Raw genomic sequence first — 21,682 nt, forward strand, 5'->3', positions numbered from 1 at the left:
TACACAGCCACCGTTTATGTTTCGATTGGATAACAAACGATGTTGCTCGCTTTTGGTGCTGCCGACTACATAGGGAGTAACCGGTCACAGACGTTCGATGGTTTATTGAAAACGCATAATTGACTCTTTTTTTCTTGCTGTTTTCCCGTACCATGTGTGCTGAATACACTGATCTGGAAATCGTAATTACGAAGGATTTGACACCTTTAGCAACTGTATTTATAACGAAAGGAACATAATAATATGGATAAAGTAAATAATCGCAGTGTTGATCGCTAGTCGCACTGTGGATTCATGGAACCGTTCTGAAAACCTGGATTTCAACTCCAAAAAAATCCTTAATCGAATCCGCACTGTCAAATGCACTGTTTGATTCCGCAGTCGACATCACAATGAAGGCTTGGAGTTTGCACCGAATTCGATATTGGATTTTTACAGCAGTGTTCCTCAGATTTTACAACTTTTTAGGGTAATTCAAAAATCGATTATATCCCTTAGAGACCTGCCCGATAGGAGCCCGATAACATATCTTATCCTTCTACCCAATAAGAGCCCGATAACAGCCTTTATCAGACTATTCTTGATCGGGATGCCCGAAAACTGTCCGGTTTTATCGACCTTATCGGCCCAATAAGAGTCCAATAACATCCCTTATCGGGCTTATCAGACCCTTTTCGGCCTGATGGATTGGAGCCCGATAAGAGTCCGATCCCTTATCGGGCTTCCCAGTCGGTCTGCCTGATAGGTGTCCGATAAGAGTCCGATAACATCCCTTATCGGGCATCCCAATAACATCCTTAGTCGGGCTGCCCGATAGGTGTCCGATAATAGCCCGATAACATTCCTTATCGGGCTGCCTGATAAAAGCTCTATAAAAACCCGATATTATCCCATAGTTCGATAAAGGATGTTATCGGGCTCTTATCGAGCAGCCCGTCAAGTTGTTGTTTTTTTTTCTAAAAACACTGCAACTGGTAAATGCAACTGGCAGTAGCGCTGACAACCTACTTTGCAAACGCTTATTTTGGCTGATTCTGGTTTAGCTGGTTAGCTTATTTAGCCATAGTTATGAGGGGGAAAACGAACAATTGGACAGTTTGTAGCTGATCAACTGCCAAACAGGGTCATGAGAACCCACCCGCCCAGGTTGACCAACTGGACGTTGAAAAGTGGTGGGGACCCCTTCCACTGCACTTTCTACCGCTCCTCATTGTAGGAGTTCTGCAGTTCCCATATATTTCTGAAATTATCTCGAGAGCACCTCCAACCCCTCGGCCTCGCTAAACCTTTTCATAAAATCTGAAACCTCAACGGCCATTTCGTCCATTGTCTCTAAGAGGTTATTTAGAAAAAAATCGGATTTTTACGTTATGCCTCCCTACTCGCAACACAAATTGAATTTCACACCCTATCCTGGTTAAGCAGCCCCGCGTCCTGTTATTGTTTTTTCCTTCCCCATCAGATCGTTCAAGTTTCAATCCCTTTGGGTCTCTATGAGGCTTCATTCGCCATTGAATATAATACGTTCGGCTCAGAATTTAAGAACCAACTCCATAAGCAACAATGTGGCGCCATTACATGAAATATTTCAATTTGAACAATGAAATATTTCCTACACGTGCCAAAATATTTCATTACACGCCACGGTTTTTCTTTTACTTTTCAACAGGCTGGTCCATGCTGAAAAAAATTGACAACCGATGTCGCAGAATATTAAAAACTATTCAGTTTGATGTCCTTTGTATCTTCGATGGGTCAATGCTTAACAAGGAAAATCCGACAAAAATCTTCAATTATTTTTCATAGTTCATGAATTTCTTGGAAAAACAAATTTTTCCATCACTTATCACTGTCAAATTCCTTTGTCACTGTACTTTCAAAAACAGTCAACCTGAGCTAACCTCCCCTCCTCAACATTTGGTTTCCAAATATTATGGAAAATGTAGTGTTTTTGTCCTTTCGCCACAGTCAGAAACTCGGCATAACACACTTTACGAACTGGGTGGGAGGGTGTTTTTCGGCAGGCGTACTGGCCGGGCGTGTGATGTGAAGTGAATCTGACTCGTCTGCATTGCACAACCATTTAGAACAAAGGGGCAAACACCTCCAGAAAGAACCACATTTTGTGATAACATTTCTAGTCAAAAAGTCTGCACCACCCGTCTCCACCCCGTTACGAGCTGCTGTTTCACCAAATCCCGACATAAAAAACGGTACTGCAACTAAATGGATACCAGTTTCCCACCACCGTGTGCCATTATTTTTGAAACCCGTGGAAAACGACACAATTGATAAAAACCCGGTGGTGGTCGCGTATATACACATCCGGTTGTATTTGTAGTTGTAGCGAGCGGATATCGGACCAGCGAAGCGCGGAAATCACCCAATGCCAGGAACACACAGTACGTGAAGTGGCAAACAGGTGCACAAACAAGCCTGAAAGAAGCAAGTAGACGGGTAAAACGGAGGTACCGTCGATTAAAATAGTAACATTCATACGACACACGGAGAAGGTTGGTGTGCGCTTATCGCGACCCCAAGACTTGTTACAATCGAGTCGATTGTACACACTGAATCGTAAACGAAAAGTGTGACGCTTTTCCCTTCAGAACATTGCGCCCACGATAAAGGGGGTCTTCGAACAACCTGCAACGAGGCCGGCAATGCAGCGACAGTGAAATCGAACGAAAAGCGGAGTTTCGTAATACTGTACCAACACAGTTTGAACTCTGTGCGCTGGGAAGTAGTGCAAGTGTCAAGCCGGAGCAGCACAGATCCACATAATGTTTACGTCATTAAAAAATAAAATACGCGAAGAAACTGGCAACGATGTAGCACCACTATCCGTGTCCCGCACTCGTCGAAGTCGGCCAGAATCACTCACCAGTGCCAGTTCGATCGATGAGCTCAGTGTCCTGGAGCAGAAAGATGCCGAGTTAAGTGCCACCCGGCTCGAGCTCCAGGAACTTGCGGGCCATTTGAGTGGCTTCCGGGAGCAGGCACGTTCGCTCGAGGAAGAAACCGCTCGGCTGAAGCAAACCAACAGTGCACTCGAGGCTAAACTACAGGCAAGCCAGCTGCAGCGGGATCTGCAGCGTGAAGAACAGGACAAGATACAGAACTGCCAGCAGCAGGAAATATCGAAGCTGAAAAGTATGCTGCTATTTCGCGAACAGGAAGCGATCGATCGAATAGCGCATCAGAAGAATGCGGAACAGCAAGCCGAAAGCCTTCGGCAGGAGGTGAACCGGCTGCGGGAACTCGAACCGATGCTGGAAAACACCCAGGACGAGCTGGAAAACTTGCGCCATTCGTCGCAGTGCGAGCGGAACAATTTGATGTCAAAGTTGGCCGCAGTTGAGGAAGCGAACCGGCATCTGAAAAGCCGCGTGCAGGTGCTGGAAGAAACGCGAGTCTCGCTCGGCACGAACAGTGGCAGTACGGATGAGAAGGTGCAGTGTTTATTGCAAGAACGCGACCTGTTAGAGCAACGTCTAGAAGCGGCACATTTGCATCTGTCCGACATTAAGACACGCTGGAGCGTTCAAAACATGACGCTCGAAACACAGGTAAGCCGTTTGTCGCGCCAAGTTGCGGAGGAAACCACCGAAAAGCATAACGCGCTCAAGGTAAAGGACGAGTTGATCGAGAAGCTAAAGCAGCTTGAGTTCGAATTCGAGAAGCTACGATCGGAAGTAACCCAACGTGACAATAAGGTTTGTCTGAATGATGCCTAAAACCGCATAGATCACCCCATTGCATCATTCTTTCCTTGCCTTCTTACAGATCAAGCTTATGAATGAAGAAATCGATGAACTACATTCGGCACTCCGGGAGGCACGTGAGCAGCACGAAGAGGAGGTCACGTTCATGAGCAGTAAAGTAGTAAGTAGTTCAACTTCAACTCGAAACACCGTCGATCAGCTTCCGCCAAAGGAACATCGTTGAGCAGGCCACTCGTGGGGTGAAGTAAACTCGGTTAGCTGTTTACCCTCTCTATGATCCAATATCGTTACTTTCGGTCCTCTCTATTAGCCGCGTGGCGTAAGTTGTTGTGCGAATGGTGTTAACAGCTTATCAGTCAAGTGCCAACGTTAAAATGTGTGATAAGCCACGGGCCAAGCCGTGACGAAACAAGAAACATCAAAACAACAGAACCCAATTTGATCGGCCAGTAACCAAACATGAGTGTTTAAAGTTTTCGTTTAATTCCGTTGTTGCTTTTAACATCCCTCGTGTTTCTTTTCCCTTCCCCAACACCCCCATCTTGCATGATTTAACTCCAGTATTTTACACATTAACAATAAAGGACAATGTTATTCGATCGGATGTTTTGTTATGAGTTATTTATTGGTTTGCTTTTGTCACCACACGCAATATTGCACCGGCAGGGCGCTGTCTCTTGACAGCACGTTACGACCCTTATCACTTCGTTATCGTGTGCTTCAACACCGAATTCAATTCTCAAACCACCTTGGTCATGCCTTCACAAAATGCCACTTACGAGGAGAATAACTACCGTAACACTTTGGCGCCACGTTTATGAATTCTAGTAAAAGTGGTTTATGAAATGTAAAATTAACTTTTACTCTATTTCTCTTACAGGAACAACTAGAAACGGAGTGTACCGACCTACGTACGAACCTCACCGAATCGGAACAGCGACTGTTAGAGTGTTTGGAGAGTGCTGACCGCAGCACCGGTGCCTATCAGGGACAGGTAGCTGAACTAGAAAACACTGCGCGAGAACTTAATCGTCAGCTGGCTAGGTAAGATCAATCGTTGAATGTTGCATTTTTGGAGTCGATATTTCCACATTCAAACGGGTCTACAGTTTCACCGAGCTTTTATCAGAAAGCACACAATTTGTCATAGCTCATTCTTATCTATAACGCTGCTAGCTAAACACACGTGTTGCTCTAATTTGAAATAAACGGTAAACTTGCCGCCACGTATCGAATTGTTACAGTTTTAAAGCAACTTCAAGACTATAGGTTATATGAAACGTAAGAGAATGTTTTTTATTCATGATTTTCGTTTGCGCTTTTACAGTGAAACACAGGAAAAGATGGCAGTCCTGATGAAGAATGCAGAAATGTCGCAACAGGAGGAAATTTTGCGCCAAGAACTGAGACATGAAAAAGATGAATCGATCGAGCTTCATGATCGTGCTATAATGCTGCAGCATGAACTAGATAAACGGTAACTATTCACACTTTGTTAATCTTGTACGTTATGAGAAAACGGTTTCTTATATGTTTGGTGTTTCGTATTCAAAAAAAAAATCTTAGCCTAAATACTGTCAATGAGCTGAGGAAACAGGTGGACGAACTCATGACTACGAATCTCAATCTAAACGCTGATCTTGTCGATAAAAATAAGGTTCGTATGGTTGCTCATAGGGCCAAACTACCGTTCAATAATGTCATCTATTTCTTTTCCAGATAATAAAAACATTGAATCAGCGTCTGGTGGATATGAAGAAAACGCTCCAGGAGGAACTTAAAGGTCAACAGAATGGTAGCAACAATAATAACATTGTCGCCAACTACATGGGTGGCGTTCAACCACCATCCCATGATCGATCGCTGGAACGGTCGAAAAGCTTCGAGGGGAAAACGATTGCAAAAGAGAACGGAACCCTGAAGCAGAACGGAACGAGCAGCGGGCCGGTGGTGATGGATGAAGTGAACTTCCGCTATCTTAAGCATGTGATAATCAAATTTCTAACTAGTCGTGAGGTTTGTTTCGATCTGTGCGTTGAGTTAATGTTGTCCTATTCATTCACTGGTTGCCTGTTATCCCCCTCAATAGGTTGAAGCGAGACATTTAATAAAGGCCGTGTCTACGCTGCTGCAGCTTAGCTACGAGGAAGAGAAACTGCTGCAGGACACGTTGAACTGGAAGATGAGCTGGTTCGGTAGCCGACCGGGTCAGGTACCGATGTCTACTAGCTAAAATCATCTGCCTCACAATACTACCACACCTGGTGCAGACGTGTCACGGTTATACGTCCACCAAACGCTTCACGCAACGCCTCTAGCATATCTCCTATACAATTTTCACTTATTTATCGGAATCTTCCATAGCGACAATTCAGAAGAAGAAACTCAAACAACCAAAGCGTAATCTCTAGCGTATATCAGGCGGGACACACAGTGCAAGAGAAGTAACATAATCAAAAAGCATAGGCAATTGACGCAAATGAAATGTGAGTGAATGATTTGACATAACTATGATTTGTGCACAAAACTTGTAAAGTTTTCTCAGGCTTTCGTTTACCTTTAACGCTATTTACGTGCATTTATTAAATGCATTGGTTTACATTCAGAACCTTATATGCCCAACATTCCTTAGTTAAACGAATATTTATACAAATGCAAACGGCAAACTTTTATACAGCTATCATACAGCTTACAGTTGTACTACCGTATGTGATTTGCTTTCCAAAGATACTAAGTATTTACAATGCCATAGTATTAGAAGAGGCGAATTTTTCGTGTGATTTGATGAGTGATTTGTTTTGTTAAGCACGTTTTCCTAAAAATATGTTAGCTTTTGTATTATTTTTTTTTTAAATACATATATATATATATATATATATATATATACATAAAGCTTGATTCATTAGAAAAGAGTAGCACACAGTGCAAACATTTAATCATTTTCGGCTTGTGGCGATTGTTGAATGGTAGAAACAGTACAGTGCAAGACGTGTGTGCAATAACGATTTGAAATGAAATAACCCGCCCCCCCAAGGTCTGTTATCGCAGCCTACAGATGAGAAACGAAGGAAGGCTTTATACAAAAGAAGCCCAGCCAGCCCAAAACAGGTTCATTGTTCATGTGTTCCACACAGCCATTATTCATGTTTATACGAATTCGAATAAATCAATAAATGCTAGGTAAATTAAAGCAAATTAACCCAATATGGGCAGTGGTAGGATTTATTTATGAGAACATAAATAAACACATCATAAACACACAAACGAACAAATTTCAACAATAACCAACTCGGCAAAGTAGTTTAGTTGCGTTAACTTGCGAATTTCTTTTTGCGAATAACGTTTGCTGATTTAACCCCGCGCAAATGGAGACGCATCGTTGGTTTCGAGGAAGAAAACTCCCGTAACGCCTCGTCCGTAGTTCGATGGTTGACCACCCATGTTGGCATCGGGTCCGGAGGAAGTGCAAACTCCCGCCAATATCTGTCCATGGTCGGCACAGCGCGTCGCACGGAACGGTGTGCTGGTGGTGAGCGATTCGGCATAAAACATCGGTGCACGATCGTGTGCACAGCCGCCGGTAATATCGGCCCCACAACCCGGCTGTGTGCGTCCACCGTTCGGATAGAAGTTGGCCTGGCCGAGCGGCGTATTGATACCGAGCAAACCGGCATTCGTCATAATCGTTTCCACGTAACGTCCATCCGCGGGCGAGACAGCATCATCCTGTCCAAGGGCAAACAGTGGACCAGCCGGATCCAGGGCAATGATCGAATGGATGCGTCCGTGCTGTGCCTTACCGGCACTGCCGGCCACATGTGCACCCAAGCTGTACCCGATGATGTAGATGTTGTCCGGGTTCGCACCAGCGGTCGAGATCAGCTGATCGATCAGCAGCGACACCGTGTTTCCTACCGGTCCAACCAAGTTGCGGGCGGTGATGTAGTTCGGGTTGATCGCACCAACACCCCAATCGACGGTGATCAAATTGAAATCGCCCAGCTGGAAGTATGCATCCCGGAACAGTGTGTTCATAAAGTGCGATCCATCATTATTCCAACCGTGAATGGAGAAGCGCGTCGGGTGGGCCGAGTTGAAGTTCGATCCGCTAATGGATGCGGGATTATTTAGCTGCAGAATTTGTGGCTCAGTCGGATTGGCGCGGGTAAACAGACGGAAGATGGTGTCCTGCTGAGGTACAAACCGGGACGCAGCGTTACCATCCGATTCGGGAATATCGTAAGGATTGGTGTTGATCAGATGCAGTCTTCCATTGCCATCGGGGACTAGCTGCCAGTTACGGTCGTCAATGGCAAAACCTTGATAAAAAAAAAACAAGACAATCAATCTAATATCATTCACAGTACTGCGAACTAAGTATGCTTACCATTGGCGATAAGTCCAACCAGTAGAAAGAAGGTAACGGCGTACCACTGCATGATGAGGGTGATGAAGATGTGAGCCAAAAATCAGACCACAAATCGATTGACCCTCCACTTTTATAGTCCAATCCATCGCACACCCCCAACGATTCTGGGTTTATCCAGAAGATTAAATTATCACGTCCCGCTTATCACACTGCACTGCCTCACCTGGCTACAACACGACGATAAACGAAAAGTATCTCAGAGATCGTTTAACCATGTTTGCGATGACGTGCTAAGGTAAAAGTCCATGCTCTCAGTCTCAGGAACAGTCTCGTCACCTTTGCGAGATTAGGAAGCCGATCATGCCACCGGTCAATTAAAGCTATTTACGCACGTTAGCAAACACCCCCCCGGTAGCAAAAAGCCACGAAGCATCCACGAGCAGTATCCATGGGGATTTGATTTTATATGGGGCGCGTTCATGTGCTGCAATTTATTGAATGATTAAAGTGAACCATGAACCACAGAGCAGATGTATGGTTTATCTTGTACGCAACAGAGTCACAATCGCCTCGGGCTCGAACTCGGTGCCCGTAAATACATTTGTAGGAAGTTCGCCTTTAAGTATGCTAACCGGTGCACGTTTTCTAGGCTATCATGTAGTATACATTTAAACGATGTCTTAAGCACTATAAAACACTTTAAACAATAGAGGATCATTATTATGAGCACCATTTTCCAAATGTTTATTATAACAACACAGTATTGAGCTACGAATTCGACACGGAAATGTATTTGTAACTTTATATTTAAATCATCTTATCTTGAAGGATCGTGCACATGCATGTGTACAAGATCCCGCTTGTTAACGTCTTTTATTTTTATTTGCAAAACAATTACAAAATCCTTGTTCAGTAGATACTGTATTTATTGTTACCGTCATTGTGGTCTCACCTATTACAGCTAGACGTTTGTGTCTTTTTATCATTACGCCCACAAGTAAACCCTCGTAGTAGTATAACTAAATCCTTTAAAATCTTCTCATATTCAGTCACCACATTAAGAAATAGATCTATCAGAAATAGTACCTCGCATCAACCGCTTAAATTGACTCTCTCTCTCTCTCTGTCTTTAGTTCCTGTTCGCTATTAGCTTCTTGTCTTGTCACGCTGCTGTACGAGTGTGTTAACTTGTAATGGAAAAATTGTCACAGTTGTTCTAAGCGGGGAAAAAACAGCCTTCAATATACAAATTGTAAATTAACAAAACAAACAACGTGTCGCACCCTATAGTCGCACCTCGCCCCGTTTTATCTGCTCGTAGATTTCCGGCGTTAGTAGATCGTACTGGCCCTTGGGCGTTAGGTAGTACACCGAATCTTCGATACCGTTCGGGTCGAAGCCTTCCAACTGGAGATCTAACTTTTTCAGCTTAAACGTACCGGTCATGTCCACCTTCGACAGTAGGCGTACAAACTGTGGCCGAGCGTACGATGGCAATGTGTCCTTCAACGTTCGTGCCAACTGCTCCAAATCGACCTGCCGCTCGGGATCCAATATAGCAGCCATTCCAGCACGGCCCTCCAGGTTCGGTACCTCCACACCGTACACCACTGTGTCCCGGTATCCGCACGCGTTGCTAACTTCCGCCTCTACCTCGCTCGTCGAAACGTTTTCACCCTTCCAGCGGTACGTATCACCGGTACGGTCCTTGAAGAACAGACTGCCCCGTTCGTCGGCCACCAGCAAATCACCGGACAGGAAGGCCGCATCTCCCTTCCGGAAGATATCGCGCACGATCTTCTTCTCGGTCGCGCCCTTATCGACGTACCCGAGGAATGCTCGGGACGGGTTATTCGGAATGATCTTGCCAATAAACAGTCCGGGTTCGTTCGGTTTGCAAAGCTGGCAGAGACCGTCCTTACCGCGCAATGGTTCACTGTAACCCGTAGCCGGATCGGCGCGGATAATCGATATCGGATACACCACCGGAATGATACGCGACACGAACCCGATCGCTCCAACCGTGTTGTCAATGTTGACTAAAAAGAATCCAAAAGTACCAAACCGGTTTAGGTGGGAACTCGAAGCGCAACCCGCAGGGCACACTTACCGATGTTGGCATTTCCTTCCGTAGCACCGTAAAATTCTGCCACACGTGGAATGTTGAAGCGTTCCACGAACTGGGGCCAAATTTGAGGACGCAACCCATTGCCGAATATCAGCCGCACTTTGTGTGCTTTGTCTGCTGGCGATGCAGGCGTGGCCAGGATGTAACGACACATTTCGCCAATGTATTGGGCAATCTAGAATCAATCGAACCAAAGATTAGAATTGGGGACATCGGGACGTTGTCTATTACCGGCACTTACCGTGCAGTTATACTTCTGACAGTCCGTAAAGAATTGTGAAGCGGAAAACTTCTTCCGGGTTACGACCGTCGCACCGAACAGCAGTGCCTGCCCAATGCTCATCATGCCACCGGCAGTGTGGTACAGTGGCAACGGAGTGTAGAATGTATCGTCCGCACGGAATCCAGCTACCAGAGAGATTGCAGCAGCAATAAAGATGTACCTGGCAGGAGTTTGGATTGCAGATGCAGAACATTAGAACTCATTCTACGCTTCACACTTCTGTCGTATATCCCACCTGGAATGCGTGATAACGGCCGCCTTCGGAAGCCCGGTCGTACCGGAGGTGTAGATGTAGATCAGCTTATCGTGATGGTTCGGTTTCTTCACACCATTCACCGGCAGCTCCTTCGATGCGGACTGCATCAACGTCGTCAGGTCCTTGGCATTAGTGAGAACCGGTTTCTGGATCTCCTCGTTAACCTGATACAGCGCAACCGCAGACGGCAGTGTGTCAGCAATTTCTGCCACCGCATCTGCCAGCGCTTCACCGTAGATCAGGGCATTACAGTTCGCTACCGTCACACTGTGCATGAGAGCATTCTTGCGCAGGTTGTGATTGATCAGTGGTACGATCACACCCAACTTCGACAGCCCCAACCAGGTGGCAACGAATTCGGGCCGGTTCTCCTGCAGCAATCCCACCACATCCCCGTGCTTGTAACCGTGCGAATGGAACACGTTGGCCAACCGATTCGAATAGTCATTTACCTGTCGTATAAGGCGAACAAAAACAAAATACAAACTCTTTGAATACAAACGGCAAAAAACACGAAATCCACACAAAGAGCTTCTTAAGCATTAACTCCTTCGAAAGCACTTTGTGCTGTTGTTGGTGGAACAAATTAACGGACACAGGCACACACACAGAGTGTACTCACTGTTGACGTCAGCAGCTAACCTGCTTTGTCCTACAGTGTCTACAATGTAATTATCCATCAATGCTTTTACTGCCAATCGCTACATACCTCACGGAACGTCCAGGTGCGTCCTTCGAATATGAGACATGCCTTTTCCGGCTGCTTCGACACGAACTCTGCAAAGATGTCTCCGATCGTAGCATTGTTCTTCGCGTGCTTCCGTACCAGTCCCAACAGCTTGATGTACCTCGCAAGAGCTCTGACAGATGAAACAAACCACAACAAACACCGATTACTTCATTAAACCGCCGAAGAAAGGAGAGTTCTCGTGTGCAAAAATCGTTTTGCTGATAAGATAGTATGAGTGGTTGCCTAAAGTGGACGCTTCGATTCGCCTGAACCTTGATCACCACGCTAAGGAATGTGTTTTAACCAACAAAACAAACAAACAAAAAAAAAACACAATCCGTCAAACGTGTAGTACATTTAGTGAAGAAAATAAAAAAGCCGCATCCATAAAATCCGATTTAAAACTAATCCCCCACACGGACCCCCTATCGGTGCGTAGATAACGAGCCCGATTACAGTATCCCCTAACTGATAAAGTTACATTTGGGCGATTTTTAATTTCTGCCAATGACAATGCACCTTTTGACCACAAATAAACTAAACTTTTCGAACTGCTTCTGCTGTGCTGGAGATGGAGCTGGATAGCCTACATCGTGTTCTTCAATGATCGCCGAACCTATTATTACCATTCACAATGTCACGATTGAGTCACCCACTACGTCTCATTTAATCGCCTGCAACTGCAATGCATCGTCCCCGGCCTACAAAACCCTCCATCCATCCTCCCCAATGCTTCGGTTGATCGTCACCGCACGGTGCAATACAAATATTTGCAGAAAACGGTTGCGTGTACGAATTTCTCCTTTGGTGGCAGCACCAGCGTGTGACACGCTCCGATAGCCCGACCAGATGCAGCGTGTGAGCTTACAGCGATGCTTAAAACTTACATAACGTCCACCACAAAACAAACGAGTTTCGTAAAGCCGCACGGGTCGTAAGAAATCAAAGGAAGAAAACATCCCGCGCCCATTTGTTGCTTTTCTAGCGATCAAACCGGTTTCCGCCCAAGCCGCCCCATCTCTTTCGGCACGAGACATGCTTTAGAACCGCGGTCGTGTTTCGTTACGTTCTAGAAGACCCCATCGGCCGCATTGTAACGGCACACGGACGGCTAGCATAACAAATCGACGACTTCTCCCTCCTAAAACCGCAAGAAGACGCCAACAAAAAAAACCTTCTAGTACGCACTCCACTTTCCCAAGCAGCGATGACCTTCGAAGCGGACGGACGGCGTTTCGACAGCCAACCACGTACGGTAGTCTTGCACGATCGTTCGTTGTCCGCTGGATGTCTACACCTTCACGGGAAATATACGGCGGTGGCTAAAACCGCGCAGCTAGTGGCTGTTCATTTTGTGGCTGCGAGTAGTTTTACTACACCATCTTTTCCCCCCCGAGGTGGTTCTGCTGCGTTTGCAGATGTGTTTTGTTTGTTTTTTTCCTCTATATTGCTTTATGGAACAGAAAAAGATGACAAAGCGCCTCACGGCTCGAGGCTTCCAGCTCACAAACACCACCTTCAACTGTTCGGTTTAAGGTTGACTCTCGGGCTGCGATCGTTATGAACCCACTTTCTATGATATAAACCACTTGCAACAACCGTTTGCCTATTAGGTATGCGGTTCGAGACCTGCCCCACAAGTGTGCGCACTCGATCACAACCACTGCTTCCAGTGACGTCGTCAGACGCCGCACTCGATCGTCGAATTATTACACGTCACACGCGCTGCGCACTGCTGCGTGCGTTACAGAACTTGCCAAAACACCTCAATTTTTCGGAGCAATAAACTGTGCGCAAATTACGGTCCACGTTCTGCAGGGCATAACCTCCGTGCGGTATGTCTTCATACCGCTTCGCTTAGGCACCGAGTCACCTTCCGCGAAGGTTAACGTAGGTTTAACAATGCAAATGGTGTTTTTTTGTTTTGTTGTTTTGTTCGTTTTTTGTTCACGCTCCACGTTGAAGGGATTTGGCGGACCTTCGCCGAGCACTCACTTGATATCACGCGGCGCCGTCACAAACGCGATGTGCCACCATCTCCACCAGCCGCTGGCGATGAACACCGCGGCCAAGGTGATCAGCAGCGCCGGCAATCCAAACTCCCAACCCATGTAGTACCAGATGAGTACAACGGCCGCGATCGAGGCACCGACGCTGGTTAGCTGAAGCACGTACAGAAGCACTAGTCTGAACCGGTCGCTGCTTACGCTCTTACTGTTCAGCTGGTCGCCGACCGATGCCGTCGCGAACGGTTCCACCAGCGATGTTGGGCGCGTACGCGAGCCCGCGACCTGCCTGGTGTGCTCATTCTCCGGCTGCCCCTTCTCAACGTCAACTATCGATGGCTGCAGCGGCCGGGTGGGGAGTACCACGTTTACGGTTGTACGCACGCACCCGTTCGAATCCGGCCGGGGAGAGAACGCGAGATCCGGTGAGCATGGGGGAGATAAAGAAGAAAAGATTAAATGAGAAACGATAAGCAAATACGGAAGAGCGCGAGAGTGCGCGCGAACGCGTACGGAGAACAAGTGTGCGGCACCTGCGTCAGAGAATGTACGTCGCTTAAGTCGCTTAAGTCAGCGGCTCTTAGGCTGCCGGCTTGCCGCACAATTCCAGCGTCTTTGAGAAACCCTGAACGAGCTTTTTCCCTTGAAATGACTGGTCGTGCTTTGACGTGTAAGAGTAAGCTTTTGCTCGCCCAAACGCTTTGGAGCTGATCTTTGATGTGGTCTGCGGTGCCTTGACTGACCTTGACCTTGAAAAGGTGGTAATTCAAGTTCTATGTCAATTCTCGCTCGCTCGCAACGGTTAAAAGGCAGTAGTTGAGGAATATCCCAAGGCTAATCAAGTACCAATCTATGTGAATCTGTTGCATTTTATAGTTCAAATTATGTTGATTTTATGCATCCGACGATGCTCTAAGAATGTACAGATCTTCACACTTCTGGACATTCACCAAACTCCATCACCAAACTCCGCTTGCCAGGAAGAGGCAGAAATGGTAATCCAAGCCCTTTTGAGCTCGCAAAGAAGCCGAAGAATTCCATTAGCTCTGTATTGCTTATTACAATTCAACCCCTTTATATTACGAGCGGAAAGCTTCAAAGTTCGGATAAAGAAATTTAAGAATTTCGAGCATCGAATTCCTGAGGTTTTTAAGTTTTTCCAATAAAAGCGAAGAATTTACTTAGCTCTGTTTGTTCATGTTCTTGTGATAATTCTTCACAGTAAGTCAAAATATCAAACACTCCAATTACTTGATCATCCAGTCCACAGTTGAAATTAAATTATTCACCAGCCCCCCCGTCATGCACTATTGCGTCAGTGTTGCGACAATTTTGTGCCGCAAGCATAGGATGCATCCATTTTCCGGCCCATTTATGGATTATTACCTTCCGGTACGTTCCGAGGCGTCGCGTACGTGCTCGGGCAAAGTTTTTCACCGAGCGTATCGTGCGTCAGGAAACGTATTTGCTTTTCACGTTCAGCTGATGCGTGAAGAAAAGAAAGTTGCGGAAAATCATTCTATAAAGACTGCTTCGCCACCCAAGCTGAGGGGTTTTTTTTTCTTTTCGTTAATTCTTTCTCGTATAGCGGCCGGTCTTGGAATGCTTCACTGCTCACTTTCTTCGATTGCCGTTTTGTTTCACGCTGAATTTCGCACTTGTCCTAATGGATGTTACCACGTGTCTAGCTTTATCAACTACCAGGGAAGCAATTTGTTCACTTTCGGTTACAAATTCAGGTTGAAATTAATGTACCACAACGACCAGTGGTGGATTGATGGTCGCTTGGTGGTGCTTTTCTTCCGTGCCCCACACAACACCAAACATCCATCAAGATTATAGTTTCCAAATTTCCTATTCAGTGCCAGCTTTGGCGAAGTAACGTCACGCGATGACAAACTTCTTCATAACAATTTTACAAGCAGTACAATGTTTCACGTAACACAGCGAACGCAACCGTTTGGTGACCTCGAGTGAACCCGAAACCGATCCACAATACAATAAATACATTTCGCAGCACTCGCATCCGTCAAACTGGCAGGGCATTTGTTGTGATGCGCAGAACCGCACCAAAAGCGTCCGATTTTCACGCATCCAGGGTCGCGTCGAAGGGAAAACAGCAATTGGCAATTGGAAATAAGCTGCCATTGAATTTGTTGCTTTCCCTCACCTAGCAGCGGCTCCGTTCGGCCGTTCTCGGCATGGCTTTTCTCGAGCCGTTTTTATGGCTAGAAAAGTTGCGCGCGCTTCCGACTGACCGTTTAGGGTGATGATTTGTCCTTCTAGGTTGGCTGGTGTGGTGATCTCCATTTTAAACTATTTTACCTTCGTTAAGTAGTTCAAAGAGCTAGTAGTAATTCGATGGCAAACGTTTTTACCCGTGGAAGTCGTTCAAACTGGCAACGGTCATTAGCAAAGTAAGGAATGCTTTGTATTTTAACACTAGATTGACCAGCCGTTTTGAGCGTTTTTCTGTGGTGTTTTCTGTTTTTAATATTTTTTGAAGTTCATACCATAGAAAACATATGTAAAAAAACATTAACTATGGTAGAATTGTTTAACTCCAAAAAATAATTTAAGGAAATTTAAGCGTTTAAGTCGAAATTACTGGTCCGAATAAACTTTTATACAAATTTCGAGCAGCTATTGAACGATGATTCTGATAAGAAAAGGGTTTCTTGCTGCCTGGAATTCAACTTAGCTTAGGTTGCTTATGCCTATCCTATAATGATATTGCGTCAATGAAAACAATACATCAGTAATTAACAGCATATTCGCGCAAACCCATTTATGAGACTGATCATTTTAGGGATACAAAATTTTAGAATCGTAAACAACAGAAACCAAACTTGATCTTCCAGATATCTTCTTAATGATCCATTCTAAACATCTTTCTCTTCGATGCCGATAAAAGAGGTGCGATGACGTCAACGTTGGACGGATTCCAGTTCTCTGAGGACGTATTCCACATGCTCTGTTTAGTCGTAGCTTCGAATGTCGAAACCAGTATTTTGAATAACCAAGCAACACGATGGAGAAGAGGCTTGGCATGTATGTTAACCATCAATAATGACTTCTTAACCTCTGATTACATAAATTTTAGACAAAGTGACAGTTACGATTACCAAAACTAGTATCGGAAATACCTGACCTAGCCGGAGAAATAGTAGTGTCTGCAAAGCGCAATCAAAAATCGAAATCGATTGCCCAACTAAATTGGAAAGGCCTAACATTTAATCGACATCGTCGAGACCGCTTCTCTATTTTTGGAAGTCGTATGTTTTCTGAGCTTTATCTTTAATGTCGTAGCGGTGTATCAAAAGAGCATGACAGAATGAATTATTAGACAACTTTTAGTGAATTAAACAAAGTGTAGTGCATGATCCACTGAAAACGAATCTCAGCTTCACTCAAATATGACCGTCTATCCTAGATCTGATTGCGTTTCAGGCACCTGGTCGGATTTTAAGGCCTAGGGCACTCCTCCACACAGATTTTAGATCGACAAATTTTGGGTCAAGCGATCCTCTGATCAAAATGGTTAAAGTTTATAACTCGTTAGGAAATAATGTCGATTTTAATTTAAATGTGAACAACCTTAGAACCTTTTTGCATAGCTTAGTTTGACGATTATACAATGTTTTTTATTGTCTTGTGTAATTCCTGTAACTGTTTACGTTTTCGTTCTTTTTTATCATCTTCCCTGTAGACTTTTGTAATTTGTTTCTATTGTTATTATCATTGTTATGCAGGCTTGATAACTGGATAACTTAATAAATAAATATGAAGAATATGACCCTTCGTTGAGTCCTCAAGTGTTCTTAAAACCCTAAGAAAATCTTTTTTTCATGTGTAAACCATTCATTCTAAACGATCGTAATCTGAAGGTTGAATTTAATCATTTGATATATTAAATGTTATTTTAGAAAATTCACGCTGGTATTATACTTTTCCTATCAAAACCGCCAAGTTTGTATTGTCTCAACTACTCCAATTTCTACAGTAACTAGTTTACGTCTCTAAAGGACAGTTGACAAATTACAGATGTTTCACAGATGCTTCACGGTTTCCCCATAGAAAACTGTAAAAATGATGGGAAACTGAAGAAAATTAGAAAACAAAAACGGCTCCAGTGCAGCAAAAACCACTTTCAATACCATTGTTGTGGTTACTTTCCCCTTCCCAAACCACGCCCTTACGGTCCCGCCTGCAGAGACCACCTCAATACTTGACTTTCATGACCCTAACGCCTGTCGGAGATAGGCGCTGCACGTTAGTGCCACCGCTAATGGCATACTACCCACACCAATCTCCATCAGCGGAACGCTGCATCATTTTTCTTAGCGCCTTTCTAACCAGGCCAAGTGCCTAGCCCCAAGCGAACGGGGCGCGAAAGATGCAACGTTTGCAAACAATAGTTTGTAATAAAATAAATGCACACTGCGTGAGTGCTGTGGCCGTTTTCACACTCGGCAGTTGGCAGCGGCACAGCTAACCTTCAGCGTTGCACAAATTTGCCTACAGCGTTGGCAAAACGCTGTACCGCCGCGTACACGATCAGCGAGTTCAACGATCTTCCTCAATGTGCCAGATTTTCTCTCCGGCGGCAATTTTCTTTCACGGACATCATGGTTGCCACATGGATGGTTCATTTTCTTCGCGATTTAACTTCACCTTAATGATCCCCTGCTGGCGGTACGACAGTCTCCACAATGGCCGCCAAGGTCCTCCTTCAGCTAACGTTTCGTGGCTTGCTACGTTGTTGGGAGTTTTTTTTTTTGCATTCTCCCAACGCACACCGCACGTTGCGTTGTTATGCTGTTGAAGGGTGATTATGCGTACCGCTTTATCTCAAAGTAACCCTCCCCGCATTACCTTACGTGCTCAATGAAGGCTAAATGATAGGCAGTGAGTGAAGTGGTGAAAAAATAAATCTCAAGTTGAATTTTTGAACAGCGTCTCAAGCACCCTCCTGAAGTACACAGCCCGCCCATCGATGATCAGGTCCGATGAAGCTGTTTCCAGGACGGGTGAGATGAGGCAAGTGGTGAAACAGATAAATATTTGTTTGGCGCTGTTATTAGCGTACAGTTGTCACCTAACGTAAAACACTTGTCCTTCCGAAAATACAGGGTGGCGAAGATCTGATCGACGCCATCAACGCCCTACCCCCTATATTTGGAAGAAACCAATTCCCTTCCGTTTGTATTTCTTGCCATTGTTTCTACGCCATATGCGCCAGCCGATAGCATACATCAAGTGTCGGTGTTGTGCTTGATATGCCAACGTCTGTTTACAATCGCCAAACAGTAGCGCGGCTGGTGCTAATGAAACGTTTAATAACAACTATTTACTGTACACTATCAATATTGTTTTTAATTTTACCAATATTCACAGCGTCTCGGGTGTTATTTATTCTCTATTGCCACAGCACCTTACGAAAACTCTACGAAATATGTGGCGTGGTAAACATAGCTGCAGAAGTTCGATGCCATCTTTTTATTGGGACATGATCATTTACATCGAAGCATCGGGATGTTCGCCGTATGCCGTGCCTAAAACCGAGACGAAAGGTTCGCTTTATGGAGATGGGATGATAGGACGGCTACAGGTTTGCTGCCCATCCACATTATGGTCGATCACAATAAAGGTCGCAAGCATCACACATGTAATCTTTGCCTAGGGAAACTGGTTCAAAATCTAACGATGGAACGAAACGACGGTTTCAACGTGTTCCTTTGACCCTTAGTTTTATTACCGGCAATCAATAGACACGATCGAATACCTCCAATCCAATCCAACATGTTTCTTGCCACAGCTTCGCATTTAGCATACGATCTTACTTTAGGCAATTGCACAACCTAGAGCCAATGCGCGTCAGACAACGAACTTACAATTTGGATGTCTTATTGCATAGTCTACCGTCGGAAAGTCAAAACACCAAAATGGAATGGAAAAGAGTGTTCACTGTGAACCACCGATCCGCATCCACCACACATCACATCGTACTGAAGGTCACTCGCAGGACGGCGTTGGATCTTAAACAATAAAAAACAGGTTTTTTTAGGGTCTGAAAAAAGACTAAATGCCACTACTGATGGGCTTAAGTATTTTTTACTACCTTGCTGTACTGTTCGGTCTCCCGGTAATTTAAGGTTAAAAGCATTTTTCCAGAGCCGAGGGTTCGTATTGGACGTTCATTATTTTTTTTTTTACATATCTTAACCTCAATATCAGCAGAAGGAACAGACAATTACAGGTTTGCCTTTGTTGAGGCTTACAGTTTGTTGGTGCGTAGACACGCTGCTAGGCAACGGGAGATGATTTCTACAATCTTTTAAGTCTATTATCTGATCCAATCCAGTATGACGCGCTTACATTTCGCGTTACATAGTGTTGAGTGATATTAATATTCATTTCCAATGCGGTTTGGATTTGTGCTCTCGTTTAAATCTCCAACATCACTAAACCAAAAATCATTAGCCAAAACCATTCGGCCATTATGGTCGTTCATCCATTCATCAAAAATGGCAACCACCATTTTGGCAAACGTTAGTAGATGGCTTTAATCTTTGTGGGGGATCAACACCGAATGTACATCCGCTCATTAGGTAAGTGCGGGTCTACCGGGTTGTCTAACTCCTAAATTAGTATTTTCGCTTTTTTTTTTGGGTGATACGGTTGAATGTTTTCGGTCACTTATTCGCATCGATACAATCGATCATGCCATCATGTGTGTTGCCTACCACCATCCTTTCTCTGAACGCCATTAAAATGCGATTAAAATTGCGGTGTTGCAATTCCGATTGCCATAAAAAATGGTTCCCATTTTAATGGCATCCTAGTGTCTGCTTGTCCGGCATTAGTAGCGTGACTTAGACGATCGATTTATCTACCGAGCGAATCTCGCACGACCGATTGTGCGTCCGTATTTCTTTTCCAAATAGAAATTGGAGTAATCGTGTATTACTTTTTAACACTTTTGCTCCAGAATAACTCTGAGGTACTTGCCGTGGTTGGTTAAGTACACCGCGGTACTTTCTACTCCACAATCGCAATCACCTTAGCGTGTGCTGTCTCCAAATGTCTCCCGTTGGTGTGACCTCATTCGCAACACACAAATCCTGCCCCGAAACCGTACCACCGACCTGGGTCTGGCGAAATCGGCAAGTGTTCGCATACCAAGTACTTAGCGCGTGCCCGTCCAAAACCCTTCCAGGCGTTTCCCAATAGCATCCCGCGCGAGTGCGATGCAGCAAACTTACCTTCGTATCGTCATTGTTATTCATCGTGAATATTGATAATTAAATGCCATACAAAAACGGTAATCGACCGGCCGTTTGATGACGTTTAGTTTCCCGCCGCCCGCACCCAATAGCCGTTGATCGACAGTGATTCCTGGGGAACTGGTAACGAAACACTTACGCACACGACGTGTCACAAATTCCGGAAGGGATTTTTCTTTCTGTATATTTTGCACACCCTAACGTGCCGCTGGAATCACCTTTTAATGAAACACTTTACCACCTCGGGGGAGGGGAGACCTTGGTTGTACTGTCGGGCTTACTTTCAACACTTGCAATAAATCGATCTAGCGGATGTATATTTGTGGATGAAGCATCCTGTAGATGAGTTTTACACTTCTCACTGCGGCTGTAATACCGGGGGAGTTGGGGGATTTTTACACTTAATACTTCACAAATCAATCAGTTGACATTTTATAAGCAAACACTCAAAAAAAAACTCGCATTAGCTTGTTTGCTCGACAAAAAAAAACCATCACACACGCACATCGAACGCACTGTTGGACAGATTTTGGGAATAACTTCCGAACGGTACCCAAATTCTAGAACAATCACAACCACCACCAGAACACGAAACAAACACACTGGAAACCCTGCCCACCCTGCGCGTCCCGCGGAACGGTGAATGCGTTGAACGATGCGGATTTAACGCTTCTCACGACGCCACGCACGTACGCAACAGCGGAACCATGCGCAACCGTCAACGGCTCAGTACGAAATGCGGCCGCGTGTTCGTGGCGGAGCGCGAAAGAAGCACGAATCCGGCATCCGCCATGATTTCGTTCCACAAGCAAAGCGACACACTACCGCCCCCCCCCCCCCCCCCCCCCCCTGTTCGTCGCGGCCGGATTGATTCGTTCGTGTGGGTTGCGCTAGGTACA

General features: G+C 45.1%; 3 protein-coding genes across 3 annotated transcripts; 1 reads left to right on the forward strand and 2 right to left on the reverse strand.

Annotated features, from left to right (window-relative positions):
- Positions 1–2,783: 2,783 nt before the first annotated feature.
- LOC128706928 (golgin subfamily A member 1) lies at positions 2,784–5,958 on the forward strand. The gene is made up of 7 exons (XM_053801872.1): positions 2,784–3,716; positions 3,787–3,885; positions 4,606–4,769; positions 5,053–5,202; positions 5,292–5,382; positions 5,445–5,741; positions 5,815–5,958. Exons 1-7 carry the CDS (start codon positions 2,784–2,786, stop codon positions 5,956–5,958), a joined length of 1,878 nt encoding a protein of 625 aa, XP_053657847.1.
- A 1,118-nt stretch (positions 5,959–7,076) lies between these two features.
- LOC128708053 (pancreatic triacylglycerol lipase-like) lies at positions 7,077–8,164 on the reverse strand. The gene is made up of 2 exons (XM_053803010.1): positions 8,113–8,164; positions 7,077–8,044 (listed from the first exon to the last, which is right to left on the reverse strand). The coding sequence occupies exons 1-2, from the start codon at positions 8,162–8,164 to the stop codon at positions 7,077–7,079; spliced, it is 1,020 nt and encodes a 339-aa protein (XP_053658985.1).
- Positions 8,165–9,378: 1,214 nt separating this feature from the next.
- LOC128708050 (long-chain fatty acid transport protein 4-like) lies at positions 9,379–20,786 on the reverse strand. The gene is made up of 7 exons (XM_053803008.1): positions 20,763–20,786; positions 13,487–13,836; positions 11,471–11,621; positions 10,741–11,213; positions 10,464–10,665; positions 10,205–10,397; positions 9,379–10,133 (listed from the first exon to the last, which is right to left on the reverse strand). The coding sequence occupies exons 1-7, from the start codon at positions 20,784–20,786 to the stop codon at positions 9,379–9,381; spliced, it is 2,148 nt and encodes a 715-aa protein (XP_053658983.1).
- Positions 20,787–21,682: the final 896 nt, after the last annotated feature.

Source organism: Anopheles marshallii, chromosome 2, assembly GCF_943734725.1.
Source record: "Anopheles marshallii chromosome 2, idAnoMarsDA_429_01, whole genome shotgun sequence".
Lineage (NCBI taxonomy): Eukaryota > Metazoa > Arthropoda > Insecta > Diptera > Culicidae > Anopheles > Anopheles marshallii.

Bases quoted from the DNA above. Each gene is read 5' to 3' on its own strand.
- LOC128706928 (XM_053801872.1), top strand. From the start codon at position 2,784: ATGTTTACGTCATTAAAAAATAAAATACGCGAAGAAACTGGCAACGAT. The intron at 3,717-3,786 runs GTTTGTCTGAAT...GCCTTCTTACAG, and splicing joins TAACCCAACGTGACAATAAG to ATCAAGCTTATGAATGAAGA. The intron at 5,203-5,291 runs GTAACTATTCAC...AAAAAATCTTAG, and splicing joins CAGCATGAACTAGATAAACG to CCTAAATACTGTCAATGAGC.
- LOC128708053 (XM_053803010.1), bottom strand. From the start codon at position 8,164: ATGCAGTGGTACGCCGTTACCTTCTTTCTACTGGTTGGACTTATCGCC. The intron at 8,045-8,112 runs GTAAGCATACTT...TTTTTTATCAAG, and splicing joins GGTTGGACTTATCGCCAATG to GTTTTGCCATTGACGACCGT.
- LOC128708050 (XM_053803008.1), bottom strand. From the start codon at position 20,786: ATGAATAACAATGACGATACGAAG. The intron at 13,837-20,762 runs GTAAGTTTGCTG...CGGCCGCTGCAG, and splicing joins ATAACAATGACGATACGAAG to CCATCGATAGTTGACGTTGA. The intron at 11,622-13,486 runs GTGAGTGCTCGG...TTCATCTGTCAG, and splicing joins ACGGCGCCGCGTGATATCAA to AGCTCTTGCGAGGTACATCA.